This window comes from Hemitrygon akajei, chromosome 4 (assembly GCF_048418815.1).
Source record: "Hemitrygon akajei chromosome 4, sHemAka1.3, whole genome shotgun sequence".
Taxonomy (NCBI): Eukaryota; Metazoa; Chordata; class Chondrichthyes; order Myliobatiformes; family Dasyatidae; genus Hemitrygon; species Hemitrygon akajei.
In genome coordinates this window covers 27,744,286-27,764,416 of record NC_133127.1, presented here as the reverse complement: position 1 = coordinate 27,764,416, position 20,131 = coordinate 27,744,286, and the positions used below count along the sequence as shown (strand labels likewise).

General features: G+C 43.3%; 1 protein-coding gene across 5 annotated transcripts in view; it reads left to right on the top strand.

Annotated features, from left to right (window-relative positions):
• Positions 1-16,222, top strand: part of lzts3a (leucine zipper, putative tumor suppressor family member 3a) — a 237,262-nt gene extending 221,040 nt beyond the window's left edge. For all 5 annotated transcript variants that reach the window (XM_073042186.1, XM_073042182.1, XM_073042184.1 and 2 more), the window contains one exon: positions 5,363-16,222. In XM_073042186.1, coding sequence (XP_072898287.1) covers positions 5,363-6,070 — 708 coding nt within the window. In that variant the 3' untranslated portion in view covers positions 6,071-16,222. The remainder of the gene's footprint in view (positions 1-5,362) is intronic.
• Positions 16,223-20,131: the final 3,909 nt, after the last annotated feature.

Sequence of the window (20,131 nt, the reverse complement as noted above, 5' to 3'; positions counted from 1 at the left end):
ACAACAATAAAACAAGCCCCCTTCCCACAATCCCCCACACCCCACCCCTATCCACAGATTGGCCTCCAATCCCAGGACAGGCTCCCCCCCAGCCTCCAAACTTCAGACCGTGGACCCAGACTCACTGACATTGGACCTCCAACCTCAGGACTCACTGACCTAGGGGCATCGACCTTCAAACTTGAGAAGCTCGGTCTTTGACCTTTAGACTCACCAACCCCCAGGCTTTGACCCCAGGCCTCACCAATCATGGATCTCCAACCTTGGGACCCATTGACTGACCACGGGCCTTCAATCTCGGGACTCACTGACCTCACACCTCTGACCCCTGAACTCACTGACCTCGGTAGATCATCAACCCTCATTCTCGGGACCGCTGACCTCAAACCTCAAATTAATGCTATCTCATCTTAGCTTGTGTATGAAGGAAGATAACTGAAAAAGTTACCTTAGAAATTACACCCAGGATTCAATACCTTGAATAGGAAGACTACGGGAAAATAGTTCCAAAACAAATGTTTATAATTTATTGCCATTTAATAATTTAAGATCCAAAATTACTAGATTTTGCTAACATGGATGTTAAGAATCAAGTTGCAGACTTGGTATATAAAGTGATCTTGTGGCCAGAGGGTAGAGCTTTGGGAGAGAAGGACGTCCCATTGGAACAAAGATAAGGAGGAATTTCTTTAGCAAGTGGGTGGTGAATTTGTCGAATTCTTTGCCACAGGCAGCTGTGGAAGCAGAGTCATTGGATATATTTAAAGTAGAGGTTGAGAGGTTCTTGATTAGTAAGGGCACCAAAGGTTATGGGAAAAAGGCAGGAGAATGTGGCTGAGAGAGATAATAAATCAGCTATGATAGAAAGACAGAGAGGACTCAATGGGCTAAATGGCTTAAGTCTGTTATGTTTTATGGTCTTAGCAACAGACTCATGGATGAATGGCCTACTTTTTTTGGTATTTCCATGTTAATAGGTAAGTACTATAAAACACTTGGTGGAGCAGAAATGATTTGGGAACTCGTCAGGTGCTGAAGGCAGAGTCCAGGCTGCTGGTGCTTATAGAGAATTGAGTGTTGCAGCTCCCATGCACTTTGTTCCATTTTGATGAGTCAACAGAGGAAGTTTGTTTAGTGTTTCTCAGATTATTTTCATAATGGATACTGGATGAAACATTAACATGCTGACATCATTTCCTTGTCAGAGAGAAGTGTGAAAATAATTTTAATGTTCTGGCATGTTAATAATATGTGTTTTCGTTGGCAAGTGCCGAATCTTACCGCATCAAAGGAAGTCATTGAGTGCTCTCCAATTTGTGCTACCCACCTCACCCACTCTTTCTCCACATCCCTGCACAATGTTCCTTTCCAACTCTTTACTCATTTCCTTTTTAAAATTACTCTTCATTCTGCTTACATTGGTCTCTGAGGCAATGCCTGCCAACGTCGCCATGGTAGCGCAGCGGTTAGTGTGACGCTGTTACGGTTCGGGGCGTTCCGGAGTTAGGAGTTCAATTCCAACACCATCTGTAAGGAGTCTGTATGACCTTCCAGTGTACTGCATGGGTTTCCTCCAGGTGCTCCAGCTTCCTTCCACAGTCCAAAGATGTACTGATTAATAGGTTAATTGCTCTTTGTAAATTGTCCTGTGATTAGGCTAGGGTTAAATAGGTGGGTTGCTGAGCTCACTGGGCCGGAAGATACTGATCCGCACTGTATCACTAAATAGGTTCATCATGCATGTGTAGATTCATTGACTGGCTCAGTATCTCCATCTGAAATGTTGACTTGAGCCCTTGGCCTCTCCATATGTTGCCTGACCCACCAAGTTCTTCAAGCATGCTCTTCCTCATTCCTCTTCCCTTCTCTGTTGAAATTGGTTTGCATTTTCATTAAGCCCAGTAGCAGAGAGAACTAGGCGCAGAGGTGCAACTGGAAGAGCTGGGGCCTCAGCTCTCCAGTGTCCCTGGTTCAGTCCTGACCTCTGGTGTTGTTTGTGTGGAGGTTACACGTTCTCCATGTGACCACATGGATTTCTTCACATGTCGTAGGCAGCATGGTAGGCTAGCAGTTAGTATAATATTGTAATGGTGCCAGGAGTTTGTATGTTCTCTGGTGAACGTATGGATTTCCTCTGGCATTTCAAAGACATACAGGTCAGTCGATTAATTGGTCACATAGCTGGAATTGGGCAGTGTGGGCTCTTGGATTGGAAGAGCCTGATACTGTGCTGTATCTCTAAATAAATACACGTATACAGCACTGCATTTGTCAACGTGGAGCGGAGAGCGAGTTTGTAAATCCAGCGGGAGCAAAGGATGTTGGAATGGTGAAGTTGGTGGGGTGTGGGACAGGTGACAGTGAAGTGTTGGGACAGGGTTTTGCTGCAGACACACCCAACCCTGAGACACCAGGCATGGTCACTTGATTCCAAACAGTTGGTTTATTAATCATTACAGAATGTCTCTCTGGTGCTTCCCCTCTCCCTTCCCCTTTTCCCAACCATGACTCCCCTCTCCCTGCCCCCGTCCCCACTCTCAGTCCGCAACAGAGACCCAAATCCGAACCGGGCTTATCACCACTCACATATGTCATTATTTTTCTTTTTGCGGCAGCAGTACAGTGCAATGCATAAAATTACTACAGTACTGTGCAAAGGTCTGAGGCACCCTAGCTGTGTAAATTGATCCAAAAGAATCAGAGTCAGGTTTAATATCTGACGTGAAGTTTGTTTCTCGGCGGCTGTACAATATAAAGAAAAAACCTATAAATTACAACATAAATAAATAGCGCAAAAAAAAGGAATAGCAACTTGGAGTTATGGGTTCATGATTGTTTGGATATCCGATAGCAGAGGGGAAAGTCTATTTCTGAGTCATTGAGTGCGAGTCTATGAGAAGAGGTCATGTCCTGGATGGTGATGACCCTTAGTGACGGATGCCGCATTATTGAAGTACTGTCTCTTGAAGCTGTCCTTGATGGTGGGGAGGTTTGTTCCCTGTCGTGCAGCTGGCTGACCCAATAACCCTCTGCAGCCTCTTGCAATCCTGTGCATTGGAGACTCTGCACCAAGCAGTGATGCAGTCATTCAAAATGCTCTCCGCCGACTGCATATCCCATTGTCGCCATATGGGATTTTACCAATGTCTGCAAATTTGTAAGTGTCATTTGAGCTGTGCTTAGCCACACAGTCATGAGTGTAGGGAGAGTAGAGCACTGAGTTAAGCACACATCTTTGACGTGTGGGTTGGTAAGTTAATTAGCCAAAGGTAAGTGGTAGAATTTGGATATTGTATGGAGGGTAAAATGGGATTCATGTAGGATTACTGACAAGTGCATGTTTGGTAGTTAGCATGATCTCAGAGGGCTGGGGGGCCTATATCTGTGCTGAATCATTCTATAACTCACTTGTAAACCTCAAATTCATTTTGAAATGCTTTATCAAAATCTATGAATAAGACATTACTTGGGCCCTGCCTTATTGTGATAGTTTACTGAAATAAAACTGTGATAACCTAACTCTGTGTCTCTGAAGATGCAGATTCAGTTTGAAGCAAAGGCGCAGGGTCTGAATGTCAGTGAGTGCTTCTGATTGGTTTTCACAGGTGGGGTCTTTGCAATGAAGGGGTCTGCTATAGAACGCTAGTGATTGATTAAATCTCGCATTTGTGCTTTCAACAGGAGCTCTAACAGAAAGAGACCTCAGTCAGCTGATAAAATATTTTGTTAAAGAGGCTGGATTCTCAGACGTTCTTACATAGAAGTGGATAGTTTTAAAGAGGGTGTTTCAGATTTCCAAGATGGTGCTGATCTGCGGTCTCCGTCAAGGTCACAGATCAGACTTAGTTGTTTTTGTTCAATTGATTTTTAGGTTTGCAGATTTGGTTTTGAGGACAGAAAGAGGCATTAGAGGCCAGGGTAAGGTTTCGTGACGGGGATGTGGGGCGAATTAGAGGTCAGGATGAAGATGGCTTGTCTTGGTGCTGGAAGACTGTGTGGGTGGGAGGGAGGAATGGGGCTTGTTTTGCTGTAGCTGTTTTGTTGCTTGTTGTGTCCTGTGCTGTTCTGCCAGTCATTATGGAATGGGTGGTAGCACTTGTAGGCTGCCCCCAGCACATCCTTGGGTTGTGTTGGTTGGTTGTTGACTCAAACGACACATTTCACTGTACATTTTGATATACACGTGATAAATAAATCAGAACTGTCGATCGTGTGCAGTTACTAGTAGCGTACAGAGGAAGCTGGAGTTGGAGGAATGAGGGAGGGCAGATTCAGAGAGTCAGTGGACGCAGGCCCATTGGATCCCTGAGTCTCCGCTAGCTGTCAACCACCCACTGACACCAATTCCTACTTTATTCCCTCCCCTCCCCTCCCCTATAAACGGCAAAGAGCTGCCCCTGTTTCACAGTGAGAGGGAAGACCAACAAAAAAAATCACTGATTTATGGTGTTAAAGTGTGCCGCGTCGCATTTTTTCCGAGTTCTCCAGCTTAAGAATCAGCAACAAGCTCTCCCCCACCAACGAGGGAAAGAGAGAGAGAGCGCAATCCGAGTACGGAGCCCCCGACTGCTAATCCGCTGTTCCCAATTTTCCGTTTTCGCCTGTGACACTTCAGTCAGTGGTATCAGCATAGAAACGACTCATCTCCAGGGCCTCAAAACCTCGCAACCCTGAAGGCGTGCTCATCTTCTAAGCTGCACCCTTGGGATCTCGGTAAACTGCTGGTCGGTGAGCCCCTGACGTGGGTTCCATCACCGCAAAGAACCGATGTTCAAATGTAGCTTAAGGTCAGGATCTTCGATAGAACCCCATCCACCTTGAAAAGGAAAAAGGTAGAAATTAAGCTGTTTCTGCAGATGAGCTCAAAGAAATCCCCGTTGAGTGCCATCGTATGGTGGTCGCGGAGAATATCAACCCGTCCACTTGCCTTAGGGGTGTGGGAGGAAATCAGGGGACATGGCAGAAATCCACGCTGTCACAGGGAGAATATGCTAACTCCACACAGACAGCACCCAAGGTCAGGTCACAAGAGTTGTGAGGTGGCAGCTGTGTCTTCTGTGTCTCTGTGATAGGGCTGGTGTGATTAATGCTGGAGCAGACTAGATGGGCTAGGTGTCCTAATACTGTTCCTATGCGTTACAGTCTTATCACAGAAAGTGAGATCCTACAGGGATCAGAGTAAAGGATGGGCAGGGCTTGGGGGATTATGGGGTGAACACAGGTAACTGGGACTGCTAGCAGGGAAGATGCTGTGGTCAGTATGGACCAGTTGGGCCAAAGGGCCTCCATCTGTACTGTATTACTCTATGAGTATAATGTGGGAATTGTATCTTTATTAACGCTGTCTCTATGTTTGCCTCAGGTATGTCAGAAGGCGGGTGAAATCTCCTTAATGAAGCAGCAGATGAAAGACTCACAGGCTGATGTGGCCCAGAAGCTGAACGAGATGGTGGTATTAAGGACACAGCTAAAGGAGTTGACATCAGCACTGCGGGCCAAGGAGGAGCAGATCCTCGAGCTGAAGGACTCCTTCGGTGCCAAGGGCATCGAGCTGGAAGTGTGCGAGAATGAGCTGCAGAGGAAAGCCAGTGAGGCCCAGCTCCTGAGGGAGAAGCTAGGCCAGAATGAGGTAGAGATCTCGGGCTTGAAGCAAGCCCTGGCCAGTGCGGGCCAGCCGACAGGGTGCAGCGAGGAGGCGCCAGAGGAGGAGAGGGACGAGCAAACCTGCGAGAGCGACGAGGCCAAGATGCAGCGGCAGAACGAGGACACGGTGAAGGCCCTGAGGAGGCAAATCGAGCGGCTGCAGGGAGAGCTGAGGCTGGAGCGTCAGCAGCACGAGCAGCAGCTCTCCCACTTCGAGGAGGAGAGGCAAACCTGGCAGGAGGAGAAGGACAAAGTCATCAAGTATCAGAAGCAGCTGCAATTGAACTATGTGGAGATGTACCAGAAGAACCAAGCACTGGAGAGCAAACTTAATGAGATAAACACAACGGTCAACTCCCCCACAGCCGATGACATGAAGCAATGGACACCATCTCGTCTGGAAAGGATTGAATCCACAGAGATCTAACCTGTGACACTTCCATTAATGTATCACTGAGATCATTTACACGGATCTCTGAAGCCACTTACCTGTAAAGTTCATCTTCTCATTTTATATTACAGTCTGTGTTTGACTTGTATAAAGTTTGACCCCTTTACTTTCAAAACTGTGTGAGGACAAAATTAGTCCCGTTCCACCAACCCTAGCACATACTCTCGCCCTGAAGGTCAAATAACAAGCAACAGACAATCTGCTGGAAGAACTCAGCGTCTGAATCCTGATGGAGGGTTTTTGACCTCGAGTTCCTCTTCCCCCACACCCCCCCCTCCAGAGATGCTGCATGACCAGATGAATTCGTCTAATCAGCAGATTGTTTGTTGCTCTGGATTTGAGCAGCGTCTACAGTCTCTTCTGTCTCTAGGTAAGGTAACACGCTTGCCCTGTTTCTCCCCCTTCAGCAGAGAGGGGTTGGGTGACTTGTTTACCAGTGTATGCAATGCAGTCAATACCTCAGTCAGACTGTAGGCACCTTGATCACTGCCCTCAAGCCCCTGATCTTCGGGAAGTCGATTACAATTGAACAAAATACTCCACACCATGTGAGTCTGAAATCAAAAAGCAGAAAATACGACAAGGCTGGCAGCATTATTTTGCATGTGTTTTCCCATTTCCCTCCCACAGCCTTCCCTTTTGCTTTTCCTTTTCCCTCCACCCACACTTCCTTTTCCGTCGCATGGTGGCATAGCAGTTAGCGTGACGCTATTGCAGCACCAGTTGTAAGATCAGGGCTCAATTTCCACCGTACTCTGTAAGGAGTTTGTACGTTTTCCCTCTGACCGTGTAGGGTTTCAATGGGTGCTCTGGTTTCCTCCAACACTCCAAAGACTTATGGGTTATGGTTAGTGAGTTGTGGGCATGCTATGTGGCGACACTTGTCCTGCACAATCTTCGCTGATTTGATTTGGCGCAAATGTCGCATTTCACTGTATGTTTTGATGTACATGTGACAAGTAAAGCCAATCTTTCCTATTGCACACATTAAAGTACAGAAGCTTCCAGTTCAGATGAAGTCCCATCACTGAAACATTAATTCAGTTTCCCTCTCCACAGATGCCGCCTGACCTGCTGAGTATTTTGTTTTATTTAGAGGTACAGGATGGCCCTTTGAGCCATGCCACCCAGCAACCCCTGATTTAACCCTAACCTAAACACAGGACAATTTACAATGACCAATTAACCAACTAACTGGTACGTCTTCGGACTGTGGAGGAAACTGGAGTACCTGGGGGAAGCCCACACATTCCATGGAGAGAACGTACAAACTCCTTTCAGAGTTCACCGGGATTGGACTCCAAACTCCAAGGCCCTGAAATGCAATAGCATCATGCTATCCTCTACATTACCATGGTTGTGTTGCCCGTGTAGATGAAATCATCTGCAGTTACGTATTCCTGTCCCACGAGTGTCCCTCTCCCAATAGCATTTAACAACCCTGAATCTAACGTGATCTCATTTTAAGTTGTTCTGTGTTTTTATTTTGTCCTCACACCCTCCTTGAAACCCCTCTTCCCTACCCAACCCCTCTCTTCAGTCTCTGCCACCTACCTAACATTGTCTTGAGGGGCTTGAAGTTCTGGAAACAAGAACAAATTCTGTTAAGCAAGAGTATAAGAGACATTTTACCAATCCAGCCTATTGAAGTTATGCTCTAAATCAGCCCTGATTTAATTAAATAGTGGAGTGGAATTGAGGTGTTCAAGATCAGTAAAAGAAAGGACAAGCTAACTGTCGGTGAAATTGTCCATCCTAACCATGTTCTGTGCAAATCACTGGAGTACATTAGCTTCCTGTACAATCGCCCTTTATGTAAGGATGGCACAGAGTGTTCACAAAACCAGATACAAGGCATAATCAGGCAAGGAAATGACATAGGCAGCACTATTCCCTTCTCTCTCCTGCATATCCATCAGCATTCCTTATCCCTGTTCCATTTTGTGTGGTGTCTGTTCCATGTTAATCCCAGGTGGAAAGCTGGAATGGGGTCCAAGCAGCTCTACGGTGTTCATGTCACCCACGTGCCACCAGTGCTTGACACTAGGGGGGCACAGCTGCAAATGTGCTTGTGAACTATCTGTCTGTTTTTATTTCCCATTCCTTCCATGTTGTAAAAATAATCACCTCCCAAATTTTCCTATCCCACTTACCGAGCTGCCTGGGACGCATCCTGTTGTCCCAGTTGTGACCCCCTTCTCCTGGCTGCCATCTTAAATTTTACATGGAGTTAGAGGCATTTTCTCAGCTTGACAGAATAAAACCCTGCAAACCTGCACATCCCTTGGCCTTGTAAAATTCCTTTATCTCCTTTGTTCCCAGGTAATTGGATTCATGAACACTGCCACAGTGAATGTACTTTGCATGAGTTTCTTTGGTGTTAATGCATTCCCTGACATCTTTGCCCTGCTCCAACCCTAAGATTTGTTCACCTACATTTACAAGAGATTTATCAATCCCTTGTATTTGAATGGCATCCCAGTTTTTTTTCCTGGAGAAAGTGTGTCTGACTCCTAACATCTGGAATTATCCATTTATTAATTGCGATATCCTTTAGAACATAGAGTATTACAGCACAGTACAGGCCCTTTAGCCCATGATATTGTGCTGGCCTTTTAACCTGCTCTAAGATCAATCTAACTCCTACATCGGCCTCTATTTTTCTATCATGCATATGCCTATCCAAGAGTCTGTTAAATGTCCCTAATATATCTGTCTCAGCCATCGCCCCTGGCAAGGTGTTACATGCACCCATTGCAGTCTGTGTTTAAAAAAAACTACCTCTGAGATGCCCTTATGCTTTCCTCCAATCACCTTAAAATTATGCCCCCTTGTGTTAGCCATTTGCTCATCTTATTTTACATTTAGTTTCCCATATGTACACAGCAAGATGTGTCTCTCTCTATTTGTCCTTTAGAATTGTTTCTTTCACATCAGAAGTAAATGCATTCAATGACTTGACACAGTGGTACATCTGATTACTTGCTGAGCAGCTGATGCACGAGGAATTTAACACTAGGTGACGTCCTTCCAGTGGCAACCTGACTGCATCACCGTTTCCAATTGTGGAAATCCAACAGAGTCGCTTTGCAATCAAATAGAATCCACAAACCTGGCTGTCTTGGCATTTTTTAAAAATTTGTCCTCATTACCATAGTGATAAAAGAGAATGTGCAAGATTAAGGAGAATCACATATTATTAAATAAAGTCGAACAGCACAGAAGGAGGCCATTTGGCCCATTATGCTAAAAGAGGTGACAGGGAAGGAAAGATGATTGTAATTCAGTAATTCACGTCTTTGTCAATATTATTGTATCATCCAGGGAAACAAATGTCTCCTCTGTCCCTCTTAATTTAAGAGGTGTTTCCCACTGTTTCAGTCTTCAGAGAATTACTGGTAATCTACCTGTTGTAAAACCACTCGAAAGAGGAGTTATCCAGTAATTTGTCTGTTGGTAAATGTTGGGTAGCGCGTGTATAGTTCTATGTAAATATGTATGCCTGTGCCGTGTGTAAAGGTAGACATTATCCTTCCTGAGGTTACACACTGTGGTTTCTAAAGGTTTCCTAAACAATTAGACAATGCATTTCTTATTTGCTGCACAGCTTTCTTTGGAAAGATAATGATCGCCAAGAGATCTTTATCTTTCCAAAACATCACGCAATTGAAAATAGATTGAACCTAGAAGCAGTAAACTCCCATCTGAAAATCCATGACGAAAAGTTAATTTCAAGCTCCCTGTTTACTCAGCAGTCCTTCATACCTTGACCAAACCTTGCTGGAGAGGAGGGATTGCCTTTAAAGTGGATGATTCCACGTCATAAATGGCTGCGGAGGCTCTGGTGAACAGACTGAACGTAGAACATTACAGCCCAATACAGGCTCTTCAGCCAACTTTTAACCTACTCTAAGATTAAAATAACTCCCCCTCCTACATAGTCCTCCTTTCTCCTATCATCTATATGCCTACCAAGAGTTTCTTAAATGCCCCTCATGATTTTGCATGAGTGACATTTCAAAAGACAGTCATCCAGCTTGTTAACCATAGGCTGCTCCATCAGTAGATTTCACCCTAAAGCTGAACAGATTTGTAATTTGCACCCGGATAACTCGAATATTCAGGAAATTAAAAAGTGCAATTCTATTTTAATTCCTTGAGAACCCAGTTTTACCTCCAGTCAGTCTCTATACTGATGGTGAAGTCCCATTAAGTTGAAGCAACTCTTGTACTTAGATCCCCTTGCAATAAATACTAGTCATTCATGTATTTTCTTCATTGCTTGTGGTAATCTGTGTAGGCTACCTAAATCTCTCTACTTATCAAGTTATAATCCTGAAATATAATTTGTTTTTTTTTATTCTGCCTAATGCTACACTTTACTGCATTATACACCATCTGGCATCTGGCTGGACATCTTGGGCTTCTACTTTCATCTCTTTAACCCAGTTGCACATACAACCAATCTCTGCAATCTCTGCTTGAGGTGCAGAGTTGAAAGAGAAGGTATTGGTGGTTGTGGAGGTGGTGGTTAATGGTCAGGTGTAGAATCACACAGGATATAAACAGGCCCTTTGGCCCAGTGTGTTAATGCTAACCATCTTACACTGACTGCATTTTACTCTCTTCCACATTCTCGTCAGCTCCCTCAAGATTCAATCACTCACCACACACACAGGAAGTGATCAGTTAGCTACCATCCCAAGCCGCAGGACATTATACGTTCTGAAGCTGGCATCTCTGGTTCGATCCCTTCAGCGTAAGGTTGAGTAGCCACACTCTGAAAAGTGAGGGGAAGAGTATGGGAGGCTATGATTGCTGAACCTCGACTTGCAGCTAACATGGTGACTGTCTGCCCTTGAATGTAAAGGGCTGCACCTGAGCTTTAATGGCCTGGTGAGTAAGGGAGTGAATAGGCTGGATGTATGCTGCTCGATTCGTCAGGTTGACAAGAGTATTTGTTTAGCCAGCGTACCCATACTCTTCCCCGGATAGGCTGAGGAGGGGCTTTCCGAGCATACCTTCTGAGGCTGACTGATCACCAGAGTCCTAAAACACACCAAGAATCCCTTGGGAATCTTGATTTAACTTTGAATCATTAATTTGTGGGTTAATACAAAATCACCATCAATAAAAGATTGTCTGGACCATGTTTAGGTCAAAGTGTGAAATATAATTAAATCCTTGTTATGTAAAATGCAGAATTCCAGCACCAATAGTGATTTGCTTTGGTTAAATCCTCTGGTTTTCTGTTTGGTCACTGAACTCCTCCGTATCAATTGTAGGGTCTCTGCTTCCTCCTCACTGCTCACCTCCCTGCTTTGTACTGTCAGCCCCTCACCCAAGTACTGATGGAGGGTTATAACTAACTGAGATCCATGTGCTTACCCTTGCATCACCTTAATGCGGCCAGTTCTCCTGATATTAGTCTGATACCCCCATCCCGTCTGGTTAACCAATCCCCAGTCTCAGCAAGAAACTCAATATTTTAGCTGACAGTTCATTCCTGAGTACCTATAGTATGAAGTTTGATAATGGGTTTGCAACACATGAATTAGGATGGATATGCCCCTTGAATCCTTGAGTCTGGTGCACCATTTAATATGGTCAAAGTTCAAAGTAAATTTATTGTCGAAGTGCATCTCTCACCATATACAACCCTGAGATTTATTTTCATGTGGGCACACTCAATAAATCCATTATAGAACAATAACCATTACATAATGAATTAAAGACTGCACCATCTTGGACATGCAAAAGACAACAAACTCTGCAAATACAAAAAGAGATAATAAACAAACAAACAAATAAATAAATAAGCAAGCAAGCAATAAATATCGAGAACGTGAGATGAAGAGTCCTTGAAAGTGAGTCCATAGTCCATAGACCATCGCTGATTTCAGAATTAGAATCAGAATCACATTTAATATCACTGATATATATCATGAAATTTGTTGTTTTGCAGCAGAAGTGAAGTGCAGTACATGAGATACACTATAAATTACAATTAGAAGCCTATAAATACACTGTAAAAATTAGTACGTGATGTAACAATAGTGAGGTAGTTTTCATGGATTCATTGTCCATCAGAAATCTGGTGGTGGATGGGAAGAAGCTGCTCCTAAAGCACTTTAGGCTCCTGTACCTCTTCTCTTATGACAGCACTGAGAAGAGGGCATGTCCTGGGTGGTGGTGGTTCTTAGTGATGGATGGCACCTTCTTGAGGCATCACCTGTTGAAGATCTCCTTGATGGTGGGAAGGCTGTTGTCCATGGTGGGTTTACAACTTTCTGCAGCATTTGCTGATCCTGTGCAGTTGTTCCCCCCCCCACCCCCCCATACCAGTCTTGATTGTAATCTCAACCCCACACTCCCACTACTTGTGGTATCATATACCACTTAATTCTCAAGCTTCTATCTCCACCTGTCTTTAAAACATTCCACTCCCCCTCTGAGAAAGAGTTCCACAGACCCTCAAAGCATCTTGCCTCATCTATTTCATAAATGGCTGTAGATTCACCCACAAGAGAAAACATTCTCCTCGCATCCATCTTGTCAAAGCTCACCAGGATCTGCTGAGTGAACTCCAGCAGAGTCAGGGTCCATGGTTTCCAAATCTATTTAAGGCTGTGTGCACAGCCTTACTACCGCTTCATCACCTAAAAATGTTGCTAATTTATCCTTTAAGAAACCAAACACTGGAGAAGAAATGGAAAGCTTGTGCAGCAGCAAGTATATTTCTGTTTGTTCTTGGTGCTCTCTGTACTATAGAGCACGTAAAGTTACCTTTGGCTGTGTTTTTTTTCATGATGCTAGATACAAAAAGCAACATTCAAGTCCCTCTCCCCGATGCATTTGCTCAATAATTAGAAACCCAAATATCTTGTGCTCAGGTGTCCGTGCCATTAAGATATCCTTACCAACTTGCTCCAGCAAGATTGTCTTTGTCAGAGAATTGGTTGTGCATGCACATGGCTAAGTTGATGCAAAATAGTTCAAATCTGATGCCAATAATAAACTGGATGCTGACTGACCCATAGGGCCACCTTCTTATTGGCTACCTCCAAGGATTGCACTATGGCAATGCCAGTGCTGAATTGGCATATGCCCTCTCAGAGGGGTGTATGGTTGTAACAATCACCCGTACACCACATCCAGGGAAGTAATTGAAATATAGCAATAAACAAAAAATGGTACGTGGTAAAAGCACTTTTTCAATGGCAGGCAATGTCTACTTTTACAGTAAGTCCTCAATGTAGATTCATAATGTTCTGTAATTTGCCATTTTGTCCAGGATTGACTATTGTACAATTGTGTTTAGAAGGATCTGTATGAGGATCAATGAGCTGTGATGTCTAGTGATAAACTATCCCCTTGGGATGCTGATTCTTCCCAGCCAACATTCCTCACTGTGCAGGGGTTCCCAAATTGGGGCCCATCAACCCCTTGGGTTATGGTAGGGGTCAATGGCATAAAAAAGGTCGGGAACCCCTGCCCCAGTGGGTAATGACTTTTAGGAGATGAGCTCAGATCACATGCAACAAAAATAGAAGTAAAATTGTTTGTCAGGAACTGGTTAAAAAAAATTAGTCTTCAGAAATGTCATCACCAATTTTATTTTGTCACAAGTTGATAAGAACACTGAAACTCAGGAGAGATATTTGAAGCATGTTGAATCTGGTTAGAAAACTAAAGCCCAAAAGCACAAGCAAGTGCAGCCCAGTGCAATGGTGCTCCAATCTGCTGCATCAGTGAATGGATTGTACCAATGTTAATCTTGTCAATTGCTTTGTTTATTACCAGGTATTGACTGACGAGCTTTATGACTTAGGTGCACACTTTCAGAACGAAGCAATATGGCCTATCATGCTGTGCTAGTTCCTTAAAAGAACTATTTGACTGAAGCCCTGGATTCCAATGTGTAGAAACTGGAAATTGCACCCTCTTTTAAAGCAAAAATCATGCATACAAGCACATTTTAACGTGATGTAGCAATTCCCTGTGGAAATGGTGAAACTGAGAATGAGGTCCATTCATCTTTGTGAAGCTAGTGGTTTTCCACCATCATTCCAAAACACAGTGAGGTCCCTGACAAGTGTGAGAGCCGCCTCTGATTTGCTAACAGAAGTTGGAGCGATATTATGTGAACTATAACCTTTGATTTCAACCCTCAAAGGAGGTAGGGCCCCCATTGGAGCGTCCGGTTTGGCTGTCTTTATTTGCCAACCCGAGTTTATAGTACTCTGCTGACACGTCACTGCCAGATCTCTGGGTTTAGGAAAGTTACTCACAGCACAGGTGTGTTTTGGACTCTGCACAGAGTCGTGAGTGCTCTGGTGCCAGTCACAACATGGGACTCGATCTGTGCCCCAATCACAGATGAGGCAGTGAGTACACACTCAAAAGGCACATGCTCTCCTTGTAAATTCCACCCCGCTTCCCACACCCCTGTGGTGGCCTTTTAGATTACTACGTCTAGCACAGAGGCTCAGACTCAATTTCCAGCAGCAAAGACACAGTCAGGCAGTTACCATTGCAAGGTGCACATGTTTTAATGGACCAATCAGTAAAAACAACAGTACTAATTTTTAAAAGCTAAATTTTAAGTTTTCCAATTGTTCTGGAGGGGATTTCAATTACTTCTTCCCCATGCCATCAACTTCTGTTTATTAAGGGTAGATTCCAACTTCTAAGCAAAGCATTAAATGACAGTGACAGACTACAGAGAATAGAATGGTCTTCCCTGGATTTTATAATCCCAGTTTGATGTTTTCTGACTAGTAAGTGGATCCACGGGTGATAAATTATCTCTGCTGATTCATCATCGTTGTTATGGGTTGTGTCGTGTGACGTGGGTGATCATGGTCTCCCAATGACCATGACCATTGGCAAATTTTTCTATAGAAGTGATTTGCCATTGCCTTCTTCTGGATAGTATCTTTACAAGATGAGTAACCCCAGCCTTACCAATACGTCAGAAATTGTCTGCCTGGCGTCACTGGTTGCATATGAACCAGCTGCTCATATGACCATCCACCACCTGTTCCCTTGGGTTTACATGACCCTGATTGGGGTGGGTTATGGGGGTTAAGCAGATGCTATGCCTTGTCTGAGGGTGACCTGCAGGCTAGCGGAGGGAAGGAGTGCTATGCATCTCCTTTGGCAGAGACGGATCTCCACCTTGCCACCCAATTCTGCTGATTAGGCAATTCTGGCAGGAATAACCTAAAAATTAGAACCACGTCTTCCAAGAGTAAAGTGTTTCTACATCAGGAGCTGGTGGAAAGTTGGAAGCCTCTCCTAATGCTTTAAATCTGAAATTGATGTATTTTTGTTAACCTAAAGTATTAGGGGATGTAAGGAAAAGGCAAATATATACAGTTAGATTTCATAATAGTTATAATCACAAAGACTGGCAGGACAAGGCTCAAGGGGCTACTTGCTAGCCTCCAGTTCTAATGTTCCCACTGAGTCTCATTCCACCTTTCTTTGGGTTGATTGACCTTTCAAAAATTACTGTTGAAAGTCTTCCAGAGTCCTTTCAGGTAAGACATTTCAGATTGTAATCATCCTATATAAAAACAGTAACACTTTTGAGTTTGTTAAATTAGTTTCGGTTAACAGTCCTACCACTAGTTAACAATTCACACATAATTAGAGAATGTAAGGAGCATCACGCCAAACCAATTCCTTTGCACCTCTGAATATTGGCCAAAGGATAAAAGAAAACATAAGGTTTTGCAGATTGTTTTTCAGAAGGAAAAGGGTAAAAGTTATCTCCAGGTACACCAGAAATTACTCTCACCAATAAAAAATGTGGCAAAAGATGGCTGAAATGTTTCTAGTTCTTGCCCTCCTGTCTTGAAGGAGCCACATACCATTCAACTGGACCTAAGCATTGGAACATAATGTTTTCAAAAGAGATTTCAAAAATTCCTCCTGAATTTCTGTTATACATCGACTCAATTCATCTTTGTATGTGGTCAGAAGCTACTTTAAAACATTTTAATTTCTGAATATCAACTATTCTATACAAAATATTAAATTAATGTTTTGTTTCTTTTGTAACATAAAATACTCTTGTTTATGGCTCATAAATTAAAAGAAAATAAACATGATTATATAACAGTTTTGCTCAAGGTCTGTCTGAGTTGTGTTTTCAAGTTCAGATTTACTTGGTTTGGGAGTAAAATGATCTCTGTGCACTTAATGGCCACTTTATGAGGTTCACCTGCACGTTAATGCAAGTATCTGATCAGCCAGTTGTGTGGCAGCTCAATATATAAAAGCGTGCAGGCATGGTCAAGTGATTCAGTTGTTGCTCAGCCGAAACATCCAAATGCGGGATGAACTGTGATCTAAGTGACTTCGACTGTGGACGGGGTGTTCTGAGTATCTCAGCTCAGAAACTGCTGATCTCCTGGGATTTTTATGCACAACAGTCTCTTGAGTTTACAGAGAATGGTGCAAAGTACAACAACAACAACAAACAAACATCCAGTGAGCAGTAGTTCTGTGGGTGAAAATGTCTTTTTGTATGAGAAGGGTCAGAGAAGAATGGCCAGACTGGTTCAAGCTGACAGGAAGGCGATAGTAAACTCAAATAACCACATGTTGCAACATTGGTGTGCAGAAGAGCATTTCTGAATGCACAACACATTGAACCTTTAAGTGGATGGGCTACAGCAGCAGCAGCAGACCATGAACGTACACTTATACATACACTCTGAGTGCATAAATATAAATTGCTGAGAGCAAATATTTGCCTTCTGTGAATAACACTAAAATGCACGCTGAATAATGCATAAGCTTTAGGTGCCTGAGTGGTGTGGTATGTATATGTTTGACATGTACGTAGGGAGACAACCATAGTAACATCTGGCATTGCCAGAGTGACATTATTGAATCAACACACAAGCCTGTGAAAATAGTTAAGTTCACCTCAGGGATGAACTGAATACATGTGCAATGAGGTCAGGACCTTCTTTTCCATTGGAATCCATTAATAATTTATCTGAATATCCAAACAATGTTCTATTAGGTTTCACATAAGAAGGTTTACCAGGATTAGGGAACATTTATTATGAAGCTAGTTTGAGCAAGCTAGGGCTTTTCTCTTTGGAGAGAAGGAAGATGAGAGGTGACCTGATGGAGGTGTACAAGATGATGAGAGGCCTAGATTGAGTGGACAGCCGGAGGCTTTTTCCTAGGGTGGAAATGGCCAATATGAGGTGTCATAATTGTGAGGTGATTGGAGGAAGTATAACGGATGTCAGAGGTCTTTTTTTTTTGCACAGGGAGTGTAGGTGCTGGAAAGCCCCACCAGGCAGATACATTAGAGACATTTAAGATACTTTTAGATAGGCCCATGGATGAATAGAAAATGGAGGGTTGTGTTTGGGAAGGAAGGGTTGGATTGATCTTATGGTAGGTTAATGGATTGGCATAACATGGGCCAAATGGCCTGTAATGTGCTGTTCTATGTGCTATGTTCTATCTTCTCAATTTCATAAGACTTTATATTTAAAAATCTATCAAACACTGCCCTAAATATAATCAGCGATTGAGCCTCTGAGGGCTTCTTACGGGAATTCCATAGATTCACTTCCCTCTTGATGTCCTGAATTGACATCCTGTAATGTGTAGACTCTAGCCACTGGTTTCAGACATCTAAATAAAGGTCCAAAAGACCTGGAGATGATGTAGATTTTAACAAAAAACACCCAGAAAATACTGGAAATACTCAGCAGGTCAGTCCACATTTGTGGGATGAAAAGCCCCATTAATATTCCATTCCAGTATGGAATCCTGAAAACAATTTCCCCACTTCTACAAACAAGAGAAAACCTGCAGATGTTGGAAATCCCAGCAATACACACAAAATGCTGGAGGAACTCAGAACGCCAGGTAGCATCTATGGAAAAGAGTACAGTCGATGTTCTGGGCCGAGACCCTTGAGCAGGACTGGAGAAAAAGAGATGAGGAGTCAGTGTTAGAAGGTGGGGGAGGGGTGGGAGGATCACGGCGTGATAGGTGAAACTGGGAGGGGGAGGGGTGAAGGAAAGAGTTGAGAAGTTGCAGTGGAAGAGATACAGGGCTGGAGAAGGGGGGATCTGACAGGAGAGGACAGAAGGCCATGGAAGAAAGAAAAGGGGAAGGTTAAATGGGTGGCTGATGGTGAGAGTGGACTAAGAGCTGTAGGATTGGCAACAACATCTGCCCCACAATCTCCATCAGCACAGGTGCCCCACAATGATGAGTACTTAGTCCCATTCTCTACTCACGTTACATTTATGACTGTGTGGCCAAGCACAGCTCCAATGCCATATTTAAGTTTGCTGACTATATCGTTGTCATAGGCCGAATCAGTATATTGGAGGGAGACTGAAAATCTGGCTGAGTGGTGCCAAAACGACAACCTCTCATTGAATGTCAGCAAGACCAAGGAGCTGATTATTGACTTCTTGTGGAGGAAAGCTGAGGTCCATGAGCCAGTCCTTATTGGAGGATAAGAGGTGGAGAGAGTCAGCATCTTTAAATTCCTTGCTGTTGTCATTTCTGACGACCTGTCCTGGGCCCAGAACATAAGTGCAATTATGAGGAAGGCATAGCAGCACCTCTACTTCCTTCAGAGTCTGCGAAGATTCGGCATGACAGCTAAAACTCTGGCAAACTTCTATAGGTGTGTGGTGGAGAATATATTAACTGGCTGTATCACTGCCTGGTGTGGAATCACCAATGACCGAATAGAAAATCCTACAAAAGGGTACTGGATATGGCCCTGTCGATCACAGGTAAAGTCGTCTCCGCCACTGAGCACATCTACATGGAGTGTTGTCACAAGGAAGCAACATCCATTATCAGGGACCACCCAGGCTATGCCCTCTTCTTGCTGCTGCCACCAGAAAGAAGATACAGGAACCTCAGGACTCATACCACTGGGTTCAGGAACCAAAGAGGATAACAACTCAATTTCACTTGCCCCATCATTAAAATGCTATGGACTCACTTTCAAAGACTCTTCATCTCATGTTCTCAATACTTATTGCTTATTTATTATTGTTATTATTTGTTGATTATTGAATATACCCGCAAGAAAATGAATAGATATGTTGACATATACAGGTCCACAATCCCTTATCCGAAATCCTTGGGGCCAGTTGCATTTCGGATTTCAGAATCCCTCCTTATTGGTTCCGGGACCCCCCCACAGATACCAAAAAACACGTTTGCTCAAGTCCCTTATTTAACCTGTTTCAGTGCGGGTGGACTTTAGGACCCGGCGGAGCTCTTGAGCTACGCACATCCTCCCTTATACTTTAAATCATCTCTAGATTACTTATAATACCTAATACAATGTAAACGCTATGTAAATAGTTGTTATACTGTATTGTTTAGGGAATAATGATGAGAAAAAACTTTATTTCCAACAAAAACAGTCAATAAAACATAAAAATATACAGCTTCAAATGGACCGAATCAAACACATGGTAAATGACTTATTGGAATAAATGTAGAACGTCACTGTCACTATAAAATTTCAGTAACTTGTCTTTCTGTTTCTTTAAATCATATACAGTGGTAGTTCCGACACCATATTCTTCAGTAAGATGCCACACAAACACACCACGATCCAGTTTCTGTAATAACTCCACTTTCTGCGTTATTGATACATAATGATAGATGCTTCCTTCTCTTTTTCTCATTGTTACCCATAGGGGTATCTACACCTCTTTTTGACATTTTCACAGTGAAATTAAACGCAAAGTCGACAGTGAACACAAAATATCAGCAATTAATTACTTTTATTACTATGAGGTCCAGTGCATATGCCACTATCAGATCTCTATAGCAATTTGCAATTATACTTCCCAGCTGTCATGGAAGGATGCAGACTTATATTTTCATACAGTTAGTCTTTGAATATTCATTCAATAACTTAAACACTAAGTCAACATTTATTAGGGATCCAATTACTGTAATAGTTTACAATGGTTATACATGTATGGGGTATGAGAAAAATGGTAAAGTTAACTT